Source organism: Brassica napus, chromosome A1 (assembly GCF_020379485.1).
Source record: "Brassica napus cultivar Da-Ae chromosome A1, Da-Ae, whole genome shotgun sequence".
Classification (NCBI taxonomy): Eukaryota; Viridiplantae; Streptophyta; class Magnoliopsida; order Brassicales; family Brassicaceae; genus Brassica; species Brassica napus.
Window position 1 is genome coordinate 20,265,115 of NC_063434.1, and position 22,887 is coordinate 20,288,001.

At 33.2% G+C, this 22,887-nt stretch overlaps 4 protein-coding genes and 1 long non-coding RNA gene across 8 annotated transcripts; 1 reads left to right on the forward strand and 4 right to left on the reverse strand.

Moving 5' to 3' along the window:
* Positions 1 to 739: 739 nt before the first annotated feature.
* LOC125576348 lies at positions 740 to 4,644 on the reverse strand. The gene is made up of 2 exons (XR_007314728.1): positions 2,569 to 4,644; positions 740 to 2,266 (listed from the first exon to the last, which is right to left on the reverse strand). It is a non-coding gene; the product is annotated as an uncharacterized LOC125576348 (long non-coding RNA).
* A 1,789-nt stretch (positions 4,645 to 6,433) lies between these two features.
* Positions 6,434 to 7,555, reverse strand: LOC106403498 (putative nuclease HARBI1). Its single transcript, XM_013844322.1, has 3 exons — positions 7,307 to 7,555; positions 7,006 to 7,234; positions 6,434 to 6,921 (listed from the first exon to the last, which is right to left on the reverse strand). Exons 1-3 carry the CDS (start codon positions 7,553 to 7,555, stop codon positions 6,434 to 6,436), a joined length of 966 nt encoding a protein of 321 aa, XP_013699776.1.
* Positions 7,556 to 8,173: 618 nt separating this feature from the next.
* On the reverse strand, positions 8,174 to 11,439 carry LOC106404965 (uncharacterized protein At2g29880-like). 2 transcript variants are annotated; one of them, XM_048736180.1, is made up of 4 exons: positions 10,208 to 11,439; positions 9,803 to 9,976; positions 8,982 to 9,337; positions 8,174 to 8,900 (listed from the first exon to the last, which is right to left on the reverse strand). In XM_048736180.1, the coding sequence occupies exons 2-4, from the start codon at positions 9,840 to 9,842 to the stop codon at positions 8,331 to 8,333; spliced, it is 966 nt and encodes a 321-aa protein (XP_048592137.1). In that variant the 5' UTR covers positions 9,843 to 9,976; positions 10,208 to 11,439; the 3' UTR covers positions 8,174 to 8,330. The 2 variants fall into 2 exon arrangements, with proteins under 2 accessions (XP_048592137.1, XP_022547346.2); XM_022691625.2 differs by having other exon boundaries at positions 9,803 to 11,439.
* A 791-nt stretch (positions 11,440 to 12,230) lies between these two features.
* On the reverse strand, positions 12,231 to 15,178 carry LOC106406377 (cleavage and polyadenylation specificity factor subunit 3-I). The gene is made up of 5 exons (XM_013847021.3): positions 14,908 to 15,178; positions 14,742 to 14,839; positions 14,603 to 14,648; positions 14,383 to 14,532; positions 12,231 to 14,101 (listed from the first exon to the last, which is right to left on the reverse strand). Exons 1-5 carry the CDS (start codon positions 15,052 to 15,054, stop codon positions 12,458 to 12,460), a joined length of 2,085 nt encoding a protein of 694 aa, XP_013702475.1. The 5' UTR covers positions 15,055 to 15,178; the 3' UTR covers positions 12,231 to 12,457.
* Positions 15,179 to 15,407: 229 nt separating this feature from the next.
* On the forward strand, positions 15,408 to 17,948 carry LOC106406293 (protein RTF1 homolog). 3 transcript variants are annotated; one of them, XM_013846919.3, is made up of 2 exons: positions 15,408 to 15,569; positions 15,800 to 17,948. In XM_013846919.3, the coding sequence occupies exon 2, from the start codon at positions 15,825 to 15,827 to the stop codon at positions 17,712 to 17,714; it is 1,890 nt and encodes a 629-aa protein (XP_013702373.2). In that variant the 5' UTR covers positions 15,408 to 15,569; positions 15,800 to 15,824; the 3' UTR covers positions 17,715 to 17,948. The 3 variants fall into 3 exon arrangements, with proteins under 3 accessions (XP_013702373.2, XP_013702374.2, XP_022575591.2); XM_013846920.3 differs by having other exon boundaries at positions 15,434 to 15,702; XM_022719870.2 differs by having other exon boundaries at positions 15,434 to 15,569; positions 15,794 to 17,948.
* Positions 17,949 to 22,887: the final 4,939 nt, after the last annotated feature.

Consider the following 22,887-nt stretch of genomic DNA (forward strand, 5'->3'; position numbering starts at 1 on the left):
TTATTAAAACTGTTTCTAGAACTATAATTTGGACAATTCTCTCAAATATAAATTTTTAAGTTTCTGTCACAAAAATAGTATTCAAACAAAAAATGACTAAAATAGCCTCTTTTATTTTGAAATTTTTAAAATTTGTTTTTTATTTTTTAAATTTTAAAACTATATCCCCAAAATTCCACCCTTTAACTCTAAACCCTAAGTCTAGATTAGTTAATCCTAGGATAAAAATGTATTTTTCCTTTTTAATAAAATTTATTTTGGTCATTTTCTTCATTGAGGGCTATTTTTGTAAAATAAACTAAAAGAAGAGTTTACAAAAAAAAAACTAAAAAGGGATATCGTAAGAAATTTTTCTTATAATTTTAAAAAAGTTTTTTAAACTTTTTGAAATAATTTTGTTGTGTTTTGTTATTGAAACTAAATATATGATAGTAGTAAGATAAATTAAAAATATTAAAAGTTAGTTTTGACCTAGATATTCTTTTATTTTGCTTGTTTAGTTTCTATGTAAAACAATAATATATAACTTTATGTAAAATAATAATTAAATTTATGATATATAACTTTTGTTGGTTTTACAATCATTAAGTTCCCATTTTTTTTTATTTCATCTTTAAATTTATCATTTTATAATCATTTTTGTTTTCTGTTTAATTTTTGTTTCTTTTTAACCTTTGTTTTATTTTGTCATGTGATGGAGAGACATTTTATTTCATGAAGTACTTTAGTTGTAGAGGTCTATTTTGTTACAGTTGATTTGATGTTAAATTCATTTTTTTTTTATAATCTAAGTAATCAGATTTTACTTATAAAAATAATTATATATATTAATACATTTTTTCATAGTCTCTGTGGTTTCTTTTATTTTTGTTAGATAGCTTATGTGCTCGGCCATCATTTCCGGAAAATCAAGTCTACTTACTCAAACATGGTACTAAATGACCTGAAGAAAAGCATAGTGATAGAGATATAAGATAACAGCACCGAGATATAAGATAGTTAACACCGTCCCCAAACTATAATCCACTTGAACTTTTATTACATCTACAAATTATTTTTAGAAAGGTGAAATCAAAATTACCTCGAGGGCTTGCCTGGCAGAGGTCTCAAGTTCCATGAATTTATTTAGCTATTGTGTTTATTTTCTACCATAATTTTTTTAATTTGAAGAACATATAATTCATATGTTTTGTATGATTTCGAGAATAATTCATGGAACAAAAATAATTTACAAAATTTGAGAATTCTAACCGCTACGGTCTCTCCAACCTTACAAACTGAGTTGAAAAACCACAAACTTTATTATAATTATTCTCACACCTGTCTCAGCTCTTTTTTTTCCAAGAGCTTTGCCTATGATGCTTTGATAGAATTTTGTATACAGAGCAGTCTTGTTTTGCTGAAGAAACGTTTCTATCGACTGTTGATCGTTTGGAAAGAAAGCAGCTTCATCTCTATCTTCATTTGCATAAACTCAATATTCAACTCCACCTGATTCATCGCTCAGTGCATCAGTGAAACAATTGCCAGGAAATAGGACAATTAAGAGTTTTAAGATATGTATGTCACCTGATTCATTGCTCAGCACATAGAAACTGAATCTGTCATGGGAAGAATTAAGCTCCAACATTTCTCATTGTAGGAATCAGCTAGACTGTGAACATTTGAGGATGTAGCTGATAATCTGGAATTCTAGGAACTTTTGGCCTTCTGCTTCTTCTCTTTTTTATCTGTAGATGCCAACCGTGAAAGCGGAAGGAAACTTCATAGACATACCTCTGGAGTCAATACTTTCTTTCATTTCCAGCATGTAAACACTGATCATAACTCATAGACTCCGCTGGAATAAAAGTTCCCACTGTAACATGATGAGAATCGAAGCCTGTGAGTAGAAGATTTTATTTCTACTTTGTAAAGTGTGATTCTCAGTTTCATAATGGTAGTTTATTTCACCATTCTGCATCACTTTGCCACACCAACTTCTTTCACCTCAATCTATGTGCCTATTGCATCTCTGTCCTTGGAAAGTACAGTAATACGAAACATCAGAAGGGAAATCTGTAGGAAAGGAAGTCTCATTAGATTCAAAACAAATAAAACCTATAAAAATTTTCTTGTAGAATGACAGAAGACTGAAACATATCCAGCAAAAAGGCAAAAAAACTACCTAAGCGTGAGGTTTGACTTTCCAAATATGACCCATTTGATCAACAGAGCCAGAAGCAAGCTTTTCCCGTTAGAATTCCAGGCCACCGAATTGAAAGACCTACAAAAAGATGAAGATTAAAAGATGGAAGAAATCCTAAACTTTAAAGGAAAAGAAGCTAAACCTAACCAGCTCAAGGATGTTGAAAATTCAGAGATGAAAAAGTCTACAACTTAACTAAAGAACACATAGAATAGGTAGCTCAACTAATTTAGAAACCGCTTTCAAATCTCCATTTATCAACCACCAAAGCTAATAAACAAAACGTATCTGTAAATTGGATGATGATGCAGTGGTTTATAGCAAAATTAGTTGTTTCATGAGACTATTTAATAAAGAAAGGAATGTATAACGATTCTTACATTTTGTTCTGCTTCAGAACCCTCATCACACGGGCTTCGACAGCTTCTAGAGAAGTACCAGGTCTTGTTTTTGTATTTGCATATATCTCAACCTCAAGCTTCTTAATCTTGTCTTCCACCTCCTCTTTTATTTATCGGAGAAACATTTATAAAAGTATTGAGGTTTAGTTGAATTTTGTTTTGAATCAAAATGGTTCAATCCAATAACTCTTAAACTTTCCTGAGAGTTTCTCTGTGAAAAAAACATCTATGATTCCAGTCAATGCATATTCAAATCTCACAATTCTACAATGATTGATGATTATTATCAAATAAATATCTCCATAGAGATTACCAAAAAAAAAAAAATATATCTCCATAGAACTGAAACCTAAAAATATAAAAAGGATAGGACACACCCGATCAGAAGGATCTATAGACGGAGGAGCCCAAACGGAAAACTTTCTGAAGGATTTAACAGCTTTCATGGCCATAGCTTGATGTTCTTCTATGGAGGTTGTAGATTTTTTGTTGGACGAAAGATTACGACGAAAGGATTTATATAGGAAGAGAAACAAACGGAGGGGGAAGGATGACACAGGTATAATGAGTGAGTCAGAAACGGCGAAATTTTAGAGATTTGGAACGATAATGGAGAAGTGCAAAAGTTGGAGAACGATTGCTTTCTTTTTTGGAGGATAGATGAACTGTATCGGAAGATTATTATAAGCCCAAATAAATAGGACCGATATGATTATGTTTGACTGCAGCATGACGTGGCGGTATACTACTTTCTGATTGGTTGATTTTTTGATCTGACGTGGACACCCTCTTTGTTGATCTTATTCAACTTTTAGTATTGTATTGATATATATATTTTTTAAAGAAAAAAATTACATTAGTCATAGTTATTAATAAACATATGATTTGAGATTTCATTATATGAACTTTATATAATGAAGTTCGTAACTAATAATATTTTTCTGAACTAAATGAATATCCACGCAAATAAATAATTCTTTGTTTCTTTTATAAACATATTATTTAAATAAAAAACATTTATAATGTATATAAAAAAAATCAACTCCATGCATATCTTAAATTTTTTGTTAAGACATTATGAGATCTAAAATAATGGGCATAAAAAAGTTATTTCATCCAACTCGTGAGAATGTAATTCACCAAAAACTTGGATAGAAGTTAACATCCTTCAAGCTGAAAGATTAAATTGTCTAGGGGAAATGTTGAAGAAGCTAACAACTTCAACAATCAGAGAAGGTATAGCTTCCCATAAACATGAGGAAAAATAAGTCTCGTAGACTATAATCTTGTTTGGGCATGGACTGTCATCTCTCTCATAATTTCCAGGAACCCTAAGTATAACCAAAGCAGGAAAATTGTATAACTCTCAAATTCTACTTAAATCCTGGATTATCATACTTGACATAGGATTAACTTGGAAATAGTGACCCACCAATAACCTATTTTCACGGGTAGCCTAACACCTACCACTTGGTGGTTGTGCACCATATTGGTCTGATAAACCAAGATCAAAGTTGTATTCTGAAGCAAGACTCAGATCGTATGAAAGTAGTAACATCTCATCTATCATTTCTTTAGAGTCAGACTAGCCATGGTTCATGCCAAATTTAAAGTAAACGAACTTAGCTTGCAACGTTGGTGATTTGTGATGGATCTCTGAAAATTTAAACAAATAACTACAAGTCAATTTCAGCTTGTGTATGAGGAAGACCATGAACAGAAACGTGAAATTATAAGAAACAAAAATCGGAAGAAACATAGACGTGGAATTGAGAGACCAAGAACCCTTACAAAATTATACTCATTGCCAATGACTGTTATGATAGATTAAAATGTATGTCCCAGTATACTCACTCTAGTTAAGAAACAATGTATTATGTATTGTTTTGTAGAAAAGATCGTCAAATCTATATTAAATAATTGATCATGGTATTTTTGGTTTGTTTGTGGTTCATGTTGTTGATGTTTCTGAGAAAAATAAATAAATGATAGTAGTAGTTTTTGTTTCTTGATAAAATAGAAAATCAAATAAAATTTCATTAGTATTACAAGATATCTTCATCATATATGAAATTGTTATTAATTCTTTATTTGCTAAGCTTCGAAACTTGGTTAAAAGTTACGAGACCAAATATTCGACAGAGTTAATAATATAAAAATATTACATAGACTAATGTCATTAATTTTAAGGAAAACATCATGATTTTATTGTTCTGCTCATCAACTTCAATCAGTTATTGTGGTAGTTGCAAAACAAAAGTGTTCGAGATTGGAAGTTTTGTTTTACGATTTCTCAGTCTTGAATGTGGTTAGTTATACATGTAAAAAAGTATATATGACTCGTAAAAATCATATGAATATGATTGAAAAATGTATTTTTAATGATGAAATCTGCCCAAAAATGTTGTTATTCAAATACCACAATATATTCTTTAGGTTTACCACAATATATTTGTTAGGGTTCGCATTACAGTATTGTGTATATTTATTTGAGCTATTTTCTCCTATTATCAATGTGTTTAAGCATGTTCATAATGAGAGCATAAAATATTCAAAAACATTAAGCAAGTGGTCTTTATAAACTTCCACAACTTTGCTTTGTGTTTATCTGTAAATGATGATTCACATTTTGGGACATACATATAGTTTATCTAAGTATTTGTAACAAACTAATCAATATATTATGAATGTTATGTTATTGGTGAAATCAGTGAAACTATAACTTTAAAAATTTCAAAATGACATGTGACATTTTTTCACGGATAAAATTTATTTTATGGGAAAATATGATATTGAAAAGGTTGAAACTGAAAATGATTTATTGACCAAACGAAACCAAGAAAAAAATACATAAATACGAAATATGCATCACTATAAGTTCAAATGCTTATATGTCGTTTTGGATTTGCAGATTAATAAGTTTATTGTTTGTTTAACTAAAAACCAAATTGCTTAAATGTGTTGACTTCTTATCTTCGATTGATTTCCTTTTTGTCTATTTTAGAAAATTGATGAAATTAATCAAGTTCTATACGAAGTTAATCTTATAGAGCATATATCACTTGAACAACAATGAAGAGTATGCATAATGTTTGAAGTGATGAAAGATATTGTTCATATGGCGATGGATTCATATAGATATATCCCATCTTTTGATTAATAGATTATCAATTTAGTTTGATATTGTATTTTTTCATTGCAACTATTGAGAGATGTTCTTTTAGGGGGATGTATTGAAATGTGGATTTTAAAAGTTTGGGTGGATTTGAAAAAATATTGGAGTTTGAAGAGATTTGGGTTAAATCCCGAAACGATGGGTGGGATTTAAAAAAAGGAAAATAGATTTGAATAGGATTTTTTAAAAATTTCAGAGTACTTGAGATCATTTGAACTTAAATTTCAGAGTACTTTTCAAAGTCCAATTATTTTAAAACATGAAGTAATCACTATTTTTACTAACAGAGTAAAAACGTGAAATTTCAATATTTTGTCTTCTTCCTTCGTTTGTGGGAACGAGAGAGAGAGAGCTATAGATCAAAGTTTGCAGATACTCTTCCATATCCAACTTCCTGAGGTTGACTCATCGAGATCCCAAAAACAAGAAGATCCAATGGCATATTACATAATCAATTTGTCTTGTACTTCTTCCAATTCAATCTCTGCAACAAGTTTGAACAGCAGTCTCTTGACAATATTCAAGAAAGCTACAGAACTTACTAAAAGCCAATATAATAGATCAAAATTGTTTATCAAAAAACCAAATTCATAAACCACAACATGAAAGATAAATTTAAAAACATAGTAGCAGAGATAACATCTAAAAACAACGTAAACTGTTGCTGCATCAAGATCCCATATGCATAGCATCTGTCCACATGGTTGCTGCTATATTTGCTCTCCAATTATTAGCATTCACTCTTTGTTGTTCTTGAGTGCCATTTTGAACATCATCATCCATGTTCTCATCTTCACCTATTTCTTGAACATCACTTTCATTATCATCAGCGACAACAACTTCTTCAGGAAACACGTCTGAACGACATTCTTTACGAAGATAATTATGTAGAACAACACATGCAAGAACTAACTTTGCTTGTGTTTTATACGGAAATGGTGGAGCAGATTTGAAGATGAGGAATCTTGACTTAAAGATGCCAAAAATTCTCTCAATCACATTTCGCAAGGATGAATGACGATGATTGAACAACTCATTTTGATTCACAGGATCTTTGCCTTGTCCCTTAAAATCTTGAAGATGATAGCGAGTACTTCGAAATGGAGCCAGAAAATTACGATGATTGGCGTATCCACAGTCGACTAAATAGAATTTTCCTGAAATCATATAACATATACAAATAATTTTAAGAAAATACAAAAATAACACATCAATATTTTAATCATAAGAACCAGACATACCTTCTGGAACTTGTAATCTGTTAAAATTTCTTGTTAAAGCATCTTGTAATACTTTAGCATCATGAGCTGAACCTTCCCATCCACTAAGAACATATATAAATTCTAAATCAAAATTGCATGCAGCTAAAACATTTTGTGATAGTTGTCCTTTTCGATTGCGGTAGCTAGATGAATCCTTTCCACTTATCATCGCAAGAATATGTGTTCCATCAATAGCTCCTACACAATCCTAATAAAATATAGAAACATGTAAATTTTTTTGCGGTATTTAAAAAATGCATAAGAGAAGAACTACATGTACCTTAAAATAAGGATAGAATCGTGTGCTATCTCTTATCTTTGGAGGCACTGTTGTTTCAGGCTTGGCCATGTAACTTGGAGCAAGTGCGTTTAACACTTTCAGAATTGTATGAAAACTCGTACTTATTGAGAATCTTGACCTCTTGAATCTATCTTGAGCCTGAATATACCTTGAGTTTTGACCAACAATGAACAAAAAGGTGGCTAGCATTTCTTCAACTGAAACATATCTTGTATCTTTTAATCCCATCTTTACTCTTATAATAGAGCATAGCTTCAAAAACACATCCGGATACATACGATATAGATGTCGAAAATGTTTAGGATCTTCAACCAAAGCATTTTGTATGTATTCATGTCCGAGTGTTGTAGTTGATCTTCTAATTTCACGTTGTATTTGTGGAATACGTGAAGTGACATTACGTACCTTCACAATGATAGAAAAAACCAGTAAGAGAATATCAACGTCTATCTTGAAATTTGACATCTTTTTTCTCTTTTTCCTAACTTGTATCTCTTCATTTGCATTAACAATATGAGCCATTGAAATCTCTGCACAAAAACATAAATAACAAGTCATAAGAAACTGTCTAATTGGTGAACAAAGTGTGAAATAATGCTAGATACTCACGTAATATAAAGCGGCGGTGATGAACTTTAGCTAGAGAAGAAGAGGACAAATAAATAAGGTTACACAAATCATTAAGGAATCGTATCCTAACGAATTAGCCGCCAAATTTAGCCGCCAAAATCAATGTTTACTTTGAACAGAATATACTACTTTCCTATGTAAAATATAATTATACCATTGTAGGAGAAAACAAGAAGATAGTGTCGTATATAAATAAATAAAACTAGACCATTGTAGTAAAAAAAACAAAAACCATAACATATAAAGAACAAAAATCATAACAATTCTGCAAAGAAGAAACAAAACCATAGCTAAAGTAATAATAAAAACTCAACTTTAAAGAAATAAAAACTCCAAGATGACGAACTATCTTTAGAACTCCGATCATGTTACTTCAGCCACTTGGTTTACGGAGATTTCTTTTAATCCATCCACAACGATCTGTTATGGACATATTCACGAAACCAGATTTCATGCCTAAGGTGTGAACAAGGGTCATCGCCTCATAACGCAAATCATCATCCAAGTCAGGAATTTCCTTGATAGCATCCCAAACATTGTTAGCTTTGTCTTCAGCTTCTTTTTCTTCAGCTTCCTTCACCCATCTTTTCTGAATCATGTCAAAAATTTGGCTACTGATTTCTGTAACTTCCTCACAAACCCTTTCCGAGTTATATGAATCCGTCCTAGCTTTCTTTCTATGTGAAAGCTTTTCTCCAATGCTTTTTCTTGATGAAGGTTCATATGTTTGCTGGTGTTCTATTCCTCCTCCCTCATCTATCACGTGGACAAAATTATTATCATTTGTCTTCTCGTTCTCTTCAAATTGATAGGATCCTGCATCAACAGAATCACCTAGTCCCACAGCATTCTGCCCAGTTGCAGTATTCTGTTCAAATATAGTCCTTAGCTCTTCAAAATCTTCAAACGAATCATCACGCAGATATTTATTATTTGGATGAGCCTATTAAAAAAAATCACTATAATAAGAATCATATGTAAACAGCACCAACATAAGCATGAATTTCATATTATAATTTTTTACCTGCAGATAGACCTTCCATACTTCATCATCTGCTGTGAATTTTTTCGTTTCAGAGTCCCACCCAAAACCAGAACTACAACGAAGAAAATCTGCAAACACTTGGTACCTACCCTTCAAGATTTTCATCCTATTTTTATACTGACCGTAGGTTTTTTTAGATCCAACTTCTTGCTGTAGAGTTGTTAGTATTCTGGATTCGACCGTCAGTTTGTTGAATTTGCCGCTGGCATCACGAAAACCTTGATTGATTGCATCCACTAGTAACCTCAATAACAACTTGTGCTCAGGTCCAGACCATGAGTGGTATTGACCTTTACCTTTTACGTCTTTTGGATCTCCCATTGTTTGGAAGGTAACTAGTCATATAACACCACAAGATTATAAGAACCAAGATAATAAATCTATAGTCTTTGTAAAACCATATCTAAAATAGTGAATTAACAGGTTTTATATTGATCGTCAAAAGACTCAAACCCATAAAAGGAACAATATTCAAAGACAAACATCATCCAAATTCATGAAAACTAAACAAAATAATGAAACCAATCTCAAACTACACATTCCAGTACGCCAAAGTGATGAAAATGAATACTCACTTTGACAAATAAAAGAGATGATTGATGCTCGTATCCTATCAGTTTTGTAAGCTCTTCTCCATGTTACTGATTTTATATATATGTGCATACCTACCTAAACCCTAATTAAACAACTAAACGAAAAAAGCCCATCATATTATTCAATTTTCTAAGAAGCAGCCCATAAAGATATCAACAAGATACATATTTATCCAAAACAAAAATTAGAAAATCAGCATTGCGTACCTTGGCTTGCATACTTGTCAAGCAGTACCTTAGCTTGCATACTTGGAAGGACAGAACCAAAGCTCTAATCTACTACCTTAGCTTTCATACTTGGCAAGTAGTCTCGTAGAAGAATACTTCCTCAACCTTTTGAGTTTGGAGAGTTGAAGCAAAGATTATTTGGGTGAACCAAAGCTGTAGAAAAAATAGAGAAGCAAAGAGAGTCACGATCAAAAACCTAACATAGTTTTCAAGCTCACAAACATTAGTTGACCATAGAGTAGAACATGAAAAGAACAAATAAACTTTACTAGACTAAGATCACTCTTCAGGATCAAAAGGTTTGTTGTCAAAATCTTCTCTGTCTTGTGTATAACATGGGATTTTAAAAACAGAACCAAAACAGAGAAGATTTTGACAACAGACCTTTTGATAGAACACCAAAGGAACAAATCAATCGACGTGTGCCTTAGCTCAACCTCAGATTCTTCAGAGCACAAAACCTTTTTCTCGGATCCAACGAAAAGCTCGAGACGAAATCAAATCTAACAATCAAAGGGCTCCCTTCAGGTTTGAGAGACTCCAAAATCGAATCTTTGGCTTCCAAAATTGTCGACTTGGGTATTGATTCATGAACAAGAGGGAATCAAAAGTTCAGTACTTTTCTGGAAAGCTTCGTCTCTGATCTCTCGCTTTCTTGTTCTCTCTCTGTTCTCATAGGTGTGGTCAATTTTTTATTTGATTTTGGGTATTTCCAAATAACAGGTACAATGGTGGGATTTGTGTAACGATAGTTTTGACTGAAAATAACAAAAAAAATAGTTTCAAATCCATTTCATAAAGTTTTTCTTTTAAAATTGTTTATCATTGAATAACAGTAGATTTGATTTACTTTTAGTAAATTGTTAATTGAATAACAGTGGATTACAAGTGATTTTAAGCTACTTTAGATAAATATCATATTCAATAACACAGGATTTGAAGAAAAAAATAGAAATCATTAGTTGAATAACAGGAGATTTTAAAGAAATACCAAAACACTTAAAAATCCTCAATTCAATACACCCCCCTTAGAAATGAAAATTGTAAGACTGATTGACAAAATCAGACTGACTATTAGTTTATTTAGTTTATAGGCTTTTGAATAGTTTGATACTGCATGTCGCAGTTATAACTAATGAAAAATATTTTAAGCAATAAAAATTGTAAGGATAATTAAAAAAAATTGATTGACAATTAATTTTTTAATGATTGCTTAGTTTGTTATGTTGAAAAGATGTATTTGAGCTTGTTACCAATTATTCATTGATGAATGATTTTAAGATCTGGATTCTTATAGAAAATATTACATAAAGTAATTTTCTGTTGATTTTGTTCAAACAACAACTTTATGTAATATTTTCCATAAGAATAAGATAATATTTTTTTTAGAAAGTCCTATGTAAATATATGGTCCTATTAAAATTATAAATTAATAATTTATCTATATATATGTTTTATGTAAGTACAAATTAAACATTATATTGTTGGTTTTTTATTCACAATGAATTATCTCTAACTTTCTTAAAATTTCAATATATTTTAATGATATTTAGTGAAACTATATCTAAAATCACATTTGAATTCTATGAAACATAAAAATATGCACAACAAAATATAGTAAATCAATATGGAAGTCTAATTTCTAAAATTAATTAATGTATATACAATAAAATCAACTATTTTGAATTCTATAAATAAAAATAGAAAAAAAACTAAAAAAGAAGTTTTTATAAATTAATAACTTTATAAATTAATAAAATATTATAGTCCCAACATTTTTAATTTATAAAGTTTTTACTGTATAGATATTTCTTTGTTTTTTGTAATCACATTATTTTGATAAAAATATTTTTATAAAGTATACAAACAAAAAAAGTTAAATTTGCATACATATCTTAAGTACTGGAAATATATTTCTTTTTCAAATGTTGAAGTGTGTTGATGAGTTTCGACTATAAGAGGGTCATACAAAAATCTTAGTAATAATATTTTTAGATAAAAAAAAGTCCAAAACAGAATTTAGGTTATTGAATTAAAATTTAGAAGATTGTGTTCTATTTTATATACTTTCAAAACAACATAATCATGTACTTTTAAATCATGACCATTTTGGACATAGTCAAATGAACTTATAAAATTTTAAGGTTATAGACCATAGTTTAGAGCCTCAAAAATTTAATAAAAGTAATTTACATAAACGTACATTCTGAAATTATAACTCTTAAAATTAAATTCTTTGTAAATTAATTATAGCCCGTCCATGATTTACAGTGGATCAAATCACAGAAACCCATCAGTTCTACTATATATTTGTCATCCAGAATCTTTTCTTTTGCGGTATGGAAATTAGATATTATTGTATAGCTAAATATGAGAATCCAAATAACCTTTTATAACAAAGAAAAACTAAAGTGAAAATCAAAATCATATAAAATTGAAACTAAATGTTGATGAGTAAGAGCACCGTCGCAATAACATCCATTGGACTAATAATCATCATCACAGTAAACTTACAAAGCATCAAAGTTTCACAAAACACATTCTTAATAACATACATAGACTTGACTATCAGAACTAGCGGAACAGGCAACTGATGATAAAACTCTATGATTGTTAAATACCTCAACAGCTACTTCATTCAGCTGAGAGAGGGATTGGTTTCACAGCGCTTTGAATCCGATGAAAAGCTACTCTCACTCTTTCTTTTAGACCTTCATGCTCACCCTCTACATCTCCACTCTCTTTATCAAGATGAGCGACATTGCCATCGACACTAATCACCAGCTTCCCATTCTCTCCAAGTTTCACATCCCCAAAGAGCGACACAAGAAGAGCATATATCACTTTTTCCACTTTTTTCCCATTCTCTTCTTCGGATTTCACAGCAACTTCTTCCTCCGCAACGATCTTGGGGACTTCCCGGCTGATGTTGAGAACCAGAGCCACAATGGAGTCTGAAACCATGTCACTTATTGGATCAGATGACCACTGAAGCGAGATGTGCTTCTCTGACTCTTGCTTCACAGTTACTCTTTCGTGTACTTTCAGCGCTGGAAGACCAGTTTCCTCGTCCGTTGAAGATTCAACGGACTCGAAAATCTTCCCGAGGCGATGTGTTATCACACCGAAAGCTCCAGAGAAAGGGATAGTTATCCGCTGAGTAACAGTTGCTGTCGATAGCTGTGAGAAAACATGGAGATCATCAGGTGCCATTATCTGATAAGTGAAACCTTTCTTCACCAGAATTCCACTCACTGAATCTCCAACATCAGGTGTCTTCTCAGCCAATCTCCCAATGGTTTTCGCCATTTTCTCAGAGTTGAAGTACATTTCAACCGACTCACAGTTCTTCGGATTCATGATCCTCGTGTTTCCATCAGGAAACTCAGTAAAGAGTTTCTGTTTGAGCCTCATCATCTCGTTAGCTTCACCGTGGACAAGGATGATGTTTGGTGGCATGAGCTCTTTCAAGAAAGTGCTCGTCTGCGCATAGTCTGCGTGAGCAGAGAAGGAGATGTAGTGCACCTGCATGTTGAGAGGAGCAGTAAGACCGTTCATAAGAGTCACCTCCTTGGGCTCATTGATTATCGTTTTCGCCAGTGTACCTTCCACCATATAACCAGGTATGATACAAGCGTTTCTCTTATCCGAACACCAGATGTCAAAGAGCTGCCTCGAGAAACCGCTTTGAAGACCACCAGGACTAGCCATAACCACAGACGGACCAACATCTCTGAAATCATCGATGCTGTTCAGCGCAGATATGTGCTTGAACACAAAGGGATTAGAATTCGCAAACTGGTTGCGGATCCTGTCGTTCATGGATAAAATGTAGGTCTGGTAAACAGCCATACACTTTTTGGCGAGCGGTGACGCATAGTAGATAGGGATGTTGTGTAGATCAGGGTGGTTGGCCCAGTACTCATCTAGAATCAAGAGGAGTTCCTGCGCACGGCCGAGGGCAAAAGCTGGGATCAGGACACGACCGCCCTGGGCAACTGTCGAATGGATAACATCGGTGAAGCGTTTCTCCCTGATGTGACGAGACTGATGAAGCTGGACGCCGGAAGTGGATTCAATGATGCATATGTCAGGGGAGAATTGAGGAAGCTCAGCTGCTCTTAGATGTCGGTCTTCCTCACGGGAATAGTCGCCTGTGTAGAGGATCCGGACACCAGCAATGTCCACCATGAACATGGCTGCACCCAAAACATGGCCTGCCGTGTAGCACCAGAACTTAATGCCGTTCACTTCAACCGTTTGATGGAAATCAATAACCTGGACAGGAATTAGACATAAATATTAGCTGATCATTTCTCTGAAACCGATGGAAAACGTTTTAAATTCAAGCATAACCCAATGGACTGATCAAAGCGAGAACAAGAACCATATATATATGTTATCAATGATTTAAACATGCAAGAAGACTAAAAGATGCGCACACTACATGTTCAGATGACAAGTGTGTGATCCTTTGTAGGATTCTAAGAAGTAAACTTAAACATAGGAAAATTTCCAATGCAGCTAAAGACAAAGCAAGAATAAGGTGCAGTAGAGACCTCAATTTTATCCATGGATTTGTTGATGTCATGTTCATCGAACAACATGTCTTCCACAGAAACCTTGCTGACTTTAACATAATCTGTAAGCAGCAACTTGTAGATAGCCTTGGTAGCATGCGTCATGAAAACTCTTCCTTTGAATGTAGTCTGATCAAACAAATACCAATGTGTATTAGTTCCAGCTAAAGTTTAATCCATGGAGTAAGAGAAACAAAACCTTCTCTAGAAAATAAGGAAGGGATGCTGCATGATCCAAATGAAAGCTGCAACAGAAAGCATGCATCACATCACATCAACCAACAAGCATTAAAAAAAGGCAATCAAACATCAAATCTGAGGGAGGAAAGTGAACATACTGAGTAATCAAGAGGACATCAATGGTGGAAGGATCAATCTCATCGAAGTAAGGCAAGGCAGCCATTCCCGAGTAGGCAGGATTGATCCCACAATCGAACTGCAAAAAAGGATAAAGACATAAGCAAAAGCAAAAGCAAAAGCAAAGAGTGAAGGTGGAAAGTGGACCAGAATGGTTTTGCCGCGGAAGGACATGTAAACGCAGGAACGACCGACTTCGTTACCGGCGCCTAAAGGAGTGACGATAAGCTGATCTCCTTCTCGCGACATTGGCTGCTGCTCTCTCCTTTTCAGAGATGTCGAAGACGATGCCATTTTCTCGATTTCTTTCTCTTCTTCTCTCCTCCTCTAGAGAGAGATATAACAACACTCCGAGATGAAATTGAGCACATCTATTGAATCTCTAAACCCTAATAATGTTTGGCGAATAAAAAAAATTAAAAAAGAGGAGAGAAAAGAAAAACGCAGAGGCAGTCGAACCCACGACCTTCTGATCCGAAGTCAGACGCGCTAATCCACTGCGATATGCGGTCATTACTGTCGAGTGCTCAAAGGTTAATATTTAATTCTAAACATTAAGAAGACTAGAAAAAGGTGATTTCTATACCGACAATACCCTTGTGTTGAGTCTTATAAAGAATACAAAACCGGTCACATTGTTAAAAACATTCAAGGGTATTTTGTCAAAATACTAAAACATCTGGTATCTTTTTTTTTTTTGGGGGTGTCGACACATTCAATTATATCACCCCTTTGTGACCCTTACCTTCCTTCCACTTCCGCCGCCCGTAGGTCGTCGCTGCATCAAGTTTCCGTCCGTTCATTCTCAAGTTAGTTTCCTTCCAATTCTACCTCTCTTTTTTTTTTTTTTAATTTCTCTTATTTTTCCTTATTCGAATATACCCTTACGAGAGAGAGAGATCGATCCGTCTCCGCCTCTCCTTCCGTGATTCAAGATCTCTCGTATAGCTCTCAACATTCGATTTCAATTGTCTTCTTGCGTTACGCTTAGAATAAGTACAAACCCTTTATATTCATTAATTCATCTTTGTAATTTCAGGTGATATAGTTTAAAAGCCGAAGCAATGGTTGATTTAGATGACTTGCTTTTGGAAGCTGCTGGGAGAACAAACGCAGCTCCTCCTTCTAGGTCCCGTCCTCCTTCGAGGAGACGTGAAGGTTCTTACTCCGATGGTGGCAGCGATTCAAACTCTGATGCAGATTGTGGCTATCCATCAAGTAGAAAGCCTTCTGCTTCTCAAGTTCCTTTAAAGAAGAGACTAGAGGCAGAGAGAGATGCCACATCTGATCCTGAAGGTGTCAGCAGCGACGACGAGGACTCTGATTTCGGTGACGACCTTTACAAGAACGAGGAGGACAGGCAGAAGCTTGCTGGGATGACTGAGTTTCAGAGGGAGATGATTCTCGCCGAACGCGCTGACAAGAAAGGTGACAAGAGCTTCACTGAGAAGCTTAGGTCCAAGAGGGAAAACGACAAGACAACCACCACCCCTGTTTCCCTAAAGAACACTCACCCTCCTCCTGCCTCTCGCGGTGTTCGCTCTTCTGCTAGATCTGCTGACAGAGCCGCTGCAAAGGATGATGCTTTGAACGAGCTGAGGGCTAAGCGTATGAAGCAGCAGCAGGACCCTGCTGCTCTCAGGAAGCTCAGGGATGCATCCAAAGGTGGTTCAGGTAGCAGAGATTTCTCCTCGATGAAGAGGAAACATTTAGCTAGCTCAAGTGATAGTGATAGGTCTCAGAGTGACGATGAAGGCTCCAATGGAGGAATGGTCGACAGTGATGACGACAGGTCAGATGTGCCTACGTATGAGGATATTAAGGAGATTACTATTAGGCGGTCTAAGCTTGCTAAATGGTTTATGGAGCCTTTCTTTGAGGAGCTCATCGTTGGTTGCTTTGTGAGAGTTGGGATTGGAAGGTCGAAGAGTGGTCCCATTTACAGACTCTGCATGGTGAAGAATGTTGATGCAGCTGATCCGGACAAGGCGTACAAGCTAGAGAACAAGACTACACACAAGTACCTTAACGTGTTCTGGGGTAATGAAACCTCTGCTGCTCGTTGGCAAATGGCGATGATCTCAGATGGGCATCCTGTGGAGGAAGAGTACAGGCAATGGATCAGAGAGGTTGAGAGAACAAATGGTCGCCTGCCTTCAAAGGAAGATGTATCAGAGAAGAAGGAAGCGATCAAAAGAATCAACAGCTTTGTCTACTCGGCGGAGACTGTTAAGCAGATGTTGCAGGAGAAAAAATCAGCCTCGGTGAGGCCGATGAATATTGCAGCAGAGAAAGATCGGCTTAGAAAAGATTTGGAGATTGCGGAGAGCAAAAACGATAGAGCTGGTGTAGAGAGGATCAAAGCTAAGATCAAGCAGCTCGATGCCTCACGGAATAAGAAAGGTGTAGATAAAAAAGCACTCAAACTCTTCGAGATGAACAAGAAGAACAGAGCCGAGAATTTCAAGAACGCATCAGAGGTGAAATCAATCACTGCTAGTCTCAAGGCTGGTGAAGCTGGGTATGATCCGTTTTCAAGGAGGTGGACACGCTCATCAAACTACTACAATGGTAAAAACAGTGGGAAAGACGGAGGAGAGAACGAAGCCGCAGCTGCAGCAGCAGCAGCGGTTGAGGCCAATGAAGCAGATGCAGGCGGTGTTGAAGCGACAGAAGCAGCTTTAGAAGCGGCTGCAGAGGCAGGGAAGCTGATAGACACAAGAGCTCCAATAGGTCAAGGAGCGGAACACAATCTGATGCATAACTTTGAGTTGCCTTTATCCTTAACGGCATTGCAGAAGTATGGAGGACCTCAGGGAGTACAGAAAGCATTCATGGCGAGGAAACAGGTGACAGAAGCAACAGTGGGATGCAGGGTTGTTGAGAACGATGGTAAGAGACATGGACTTACGTTAACTGTTAGTGATTACAAGAGAAGGAGAGGTCTTCTCTGATTATTGGATTATGTCTCTCAAGGTCTTTTCAGTGTTTCATCATCTTCTTGTTAAAACTGCTGCTTGATTTTCTTTCTTTTTGTTTGTACTCAAAATGCTTAGAGCAATTTGTTTTTTTTTTCCCTAAAATACTTTTGTATTTGTTTCTTATGTGAACTCTCCTGATTAGTGTATGACTGCATGAGATTAGAAATCAAGTTTGATGCCAGTCTTGAATTTAGATGGCTCAGAAGATTTTACAGAGCGTCAGCGAATGAGAGTGAGGTGAATTGGTCAAGGAAGAGGCTTATGCATTTGCGTAAACATAGCTTTGCTGTTCATCTTTGGAACAGAGAGAGTAAGAAGCTTAGGATTGAAGAAGGAAGCATCATTCACCAACTCATGTCTGAATCTTGTATCTTTTGTACAATTTAGTTATTAAGAGACCATATAAAGTAAGTTTCTACAGGGGAGAGAGAGAGAAAGACGAACACAAAAGTCTATTCTGTGTGACAGTGTGTGTATTTTATCAACTTAGTCAATACTTACAAGCAATGTTTTTAAACCCGACCCGGACACTGAACCGGACGACTTACCGGGTCGCTGGGTCACTGGGTCGACCGCGGGTGAACCGCGGGTTAATACATGAATTAATTTTATTATATAATAATATATTAGCTATGAAAATAAATATATAAAAACAAAAGTTTTATATTTTCTTAATGTTTTTTAAAACATAAAATAATAGTTTCGATATGTATATACTATGTTTAAAAAGTATTTAACAAATACTTAACTTTAGTTTTTATATTTTTATTTTCATTTGACATGCAAAATATGAAAAAAAATAGTTTAGACTATTTAAAATTTTCTGTAACAAAGTAAGAGTTATGACATCTAAAAAAATCAAGATATAAAACTCACAAATATTTAAATATATAATTTCAATAATAAATTAACTTCAAATTCAAAATAACTAAAAGTAAAAGATCATTGTAATAAATTGTCAATAACAGAAATAAACTAACACCAAATCATATCAACTAATTTTGGTTTTCTCTATCATCGTTCACTTCATTTTTTTAGGTGGCATAGTGAAAAATCTTCATCAAAATCTAAAAATTATAAATATAAAACTGAAAAGGGAAAACCTAACCCTTTTTTTTTGTCAGCACCTAACTTTTTAATTGAAAACTTAGAATATAAAACATAATCTAAAAACTAAAAAAGAAGTAAAAGTTATTTATTGGTTCAACCGGCGGTTCAACCGGTATCGGGTTCCGGGGTTTAGTGGGTTTTTGCGGGTTTTTATGGGTTTTTGCGGGTTTTTAAATATTGGGTTTTTCATAAAACCCAAACCGGATTTTTTCTGGGTCACCGGGTTTACCGGTTTAACCGCGGGTCTGGGTCGGGTTTCAAAACACTGCTTACAAGCTACTCATTCGAATACTCCGATCTCTAGGAACCTCATAATAGTCTTTGGCCCTTGTCAAGCACACGTAGTAAAGCTCGGAGGCAATCCCTGTTTATGAACGCAGCTCCAGTCCCCAAACACGCTTTTCCTTAAAGATCGAGAAGAAGGAGCAGTGTTCCCAAAGTAGACATGGTACTTGGTGTGGTAAGCGTTTCGCACAGATCCGGCAAGTAAACACACCTCTGCTATGAAGAAGAAGACCCTGCACAAGTCAGAACAAGATATCGTTTGCAGTTGACCAACTAGAGCAGAAGTGAAAATCACCACTAAAAACAATCAACCATATATACAAGGGAACGTTTAGTTCTTAATTTGATCTTAGAGAGTTAAGTTAGTAGTTCTGAACTCGAGGACGGTAGTCTAAATCTCCATTGCACACATCTATGTCAAGTAGAAGCTTAGAGCATGCAGGCTTCAACTATTTCCATTTTACTCGCAAGAATAATGTAATGAATGATATCTTCATCATTTATGGATTATTATACAAGAGATAATTAATTATTTTTACCAGGTGGTGATGAAAAGAACAATAGGATAGGATCTAGACCCACTTAGTGCTAAGCGATATCGGCTCGCCACCATTATGAAGAGCTGACTACTTGCCACTATAAGGTCAACAAAGAACCTATTCCGAGACCAGTTGCTATATCTTTCTCACACACACACAGTAGCTTGAATCTCCTGATTCATTAACAACTTGCCACTATCACCAAAAGGCAACACAAACAAATATCAGGAAGAACACAATACAAGAACCACAGGTAACATTTGAACAAAATACTTAGAAGCAACAATAATCAAATCATATTTACGAGAGAGAGACAGAGAGGACCAACGGTGGTTCTTCTCTGTTCGGCAGCAACGGCAAGACCAAAAGCTGTGAGATCAAACACAAACACTAGAAACAGTAGCAACACAGAAGCCATAGCAGCCAAAGTCGAATAAATCAAAATCCTAGACCCAGATAAATAATCTCTTCCTTTTCTTCTACCTCTACGTGTACTTGAACTTCATCGACACAGTTTCTGGTGAGGAAACTGTTGGAAAACTTTGTAGCAAGTGTTTTGTAACAACGTGTTTGAACAGAGAGAGAGAGGGAGGGAGAGTGTTGGGAAAAATAAAATATATTTTCCTTTATAAAAAAATTCCTTATATATTAATTGACAAACATTACACCATTATTTTGTAACCATGTGTTACCACGAGAATAAAATTCAAAATTTTTAAAAAATAAGTTGGTCCATCTTAAATTATATTATATTTTTTATTAAACTAACTATTAATTTGATAAATAGTGTACAAAAGAATATTCTTGCACTTTTCTTAAATAACATCTACGGATTTGTCTAATATGATTAACGTATATATGACAATTAATGATTATGAATAATAAATATTTAATAATAATTTTTGTATCTTAGCTCTTTTTGTTTAATTTTATATTATTAAAAGATATTAAACAACCACATTAACCATATAATAAAAACAAATTCTTATATGTTATATTTTGAATTTTGAAAACGACTATAAATTACCAAAAACGTTAAATGACTCACACTAAAATTTTGTGATCAACGGTTTAACTTTTTTTGGTAATAACAAGATACAATAAATGATCATAAATCGTATGAATATAGTCTCATTTACTAGATATTCATATTATATATTAATATAGTTTAAAATTAAACTATATAACATAGAAAATACTTAAATATGATAATTTCTAAATTTGTATTGAAAAAGTATTGAAACCTTAATATTTAAATTTTGAAATTTGCATTCAAAAAATCGCACATTAGAAATTTTGTGTTTATCACATGAGTATAAATTCTCAATAATAAATATTTATATTAAAATATATAATATATCTATATCTTTGTCATTGAAATTTAGTTATATACCATATAAAATAAATAAAATGATTGTTTTTATTTATTTACAAAAAAATATCGTAAATAAACAAGATGTATTATTTTGATTTATGTGTTTAGTCTAATTTAATTATATACATAATACCTAAATTAATACAAATAAATAATAAAGGATAAAAGTTATTTTTATATATAACATTCATCCCGCGCAATTGTGCGGATCTTAAGCTAGTTTATTAGTATAGAGGAACATATATATGTTATTATCACTAGATAATATTTCTTATTTGATTGGATGATTACAAATGATACAAGCATCCTATTCATACTAGTAATGAGTTATGAATTAGCTAATTATAAATTACTCTTTAATCTTTATCCATGATATCTTTTACAATTTATTTTTATTTTTATCCACTTTGTTTAGATATTTCTCTATCTTTCTTCTAAAATTTGGATTATTGGTCCTAATAAAGTGATCTAAATCAAATTTTCTTTTCAATCCTTCCTTTTAAACTTAGTTTGGTTATTCGAAACAAAGTCTTCACTGTTTTCCCTTCAATGACTTGATGAAGATATCATCTACTTGATCGTCTGTCTTAGTAACACATTCTCTTATGTAATGATAATGAGTACTGATGTGCTTGTTCTGATCATAGAAAATTGGATTCTTCGTAAATACTATTGCCGACTTTTTAAGATCTTAGTTGACTCCTATTTTGGTAGGCTCAACTCTTTTATCAAGTTTCGTAACCAAATACCATTACAAACGCATGATGTAGCCACTACATAATCCGGTTCAGAAGTAGAAATATGACAATTGGTTGCTTCTTAGACATCATTTGAAACTGGTCTCTCGCATAAAATATTAGATACAATTTACTATTGTAATAAAAATAATATATATTGATATAATTTTCAATACTTTAACTTTAAGAATTTTATTTTTCTTATCAAACTAAATATTTATTTTTATAATAATTTAATAAATTAAAGTATATTTATAATTTATGAATTTATATTATTTTGTGTTTAATTAATTTAATTTAATAATTTTAAAAATTAATAGATATTAGGTTATGTAACAATGTTTATTATTTGATTTAATAATCTAATTATGCTTATGAAATATATATCTATATAATTATTTTTTATTTTTCATACTATAAGTAAAAACTAAATTATATTAACTATAGTTGTATTTAATCATAATAATCTGTTTATTTTTTATTTAAATTTATTATAAGATTTTTATAACAGTATCTATATCTTTAAAGTTAAAATAAAATATGTTAACATATTTTAATAGAAAAAGTATCATTTTAGTTTTAGAAAGAATTAATGTTTTTCTTTATATTTGTAACTATAGTAACCTATTTTAAGTGGAGTTTATAGAAACAATATCAGTTTTAATAGGAAACTACTTTCACTAGATGATTTAACATTTCGTATGTGTGAGAGAATATCGCCAGAAAAAAATATAGTTTCAAATAGTTTATAGAAACTATCAAAAAATTAATATCTAATTTAAAGTGGTCATCATTTAATTAATTATCACAATATATAGTGTTTTGATTATAGAAACTATTTGAAAACTGAAATCATATTATATGTGGTTATAAATATATCAATTGTATCATACATTGAACTAAACCTTAAAACGAAAACCCTAAAAAGCAACCTGACATGTCTTCTATAATCAACACAAAACTATACAAACTAAACATTATACGTTTTCATATAAACCTTACATCAACTTAACAATCAACAATTAAAACGTAACAATATATGTAGATGATACCACATCTGAATATACCATAATAATATAAAATAATAACCTCGCGAGTTT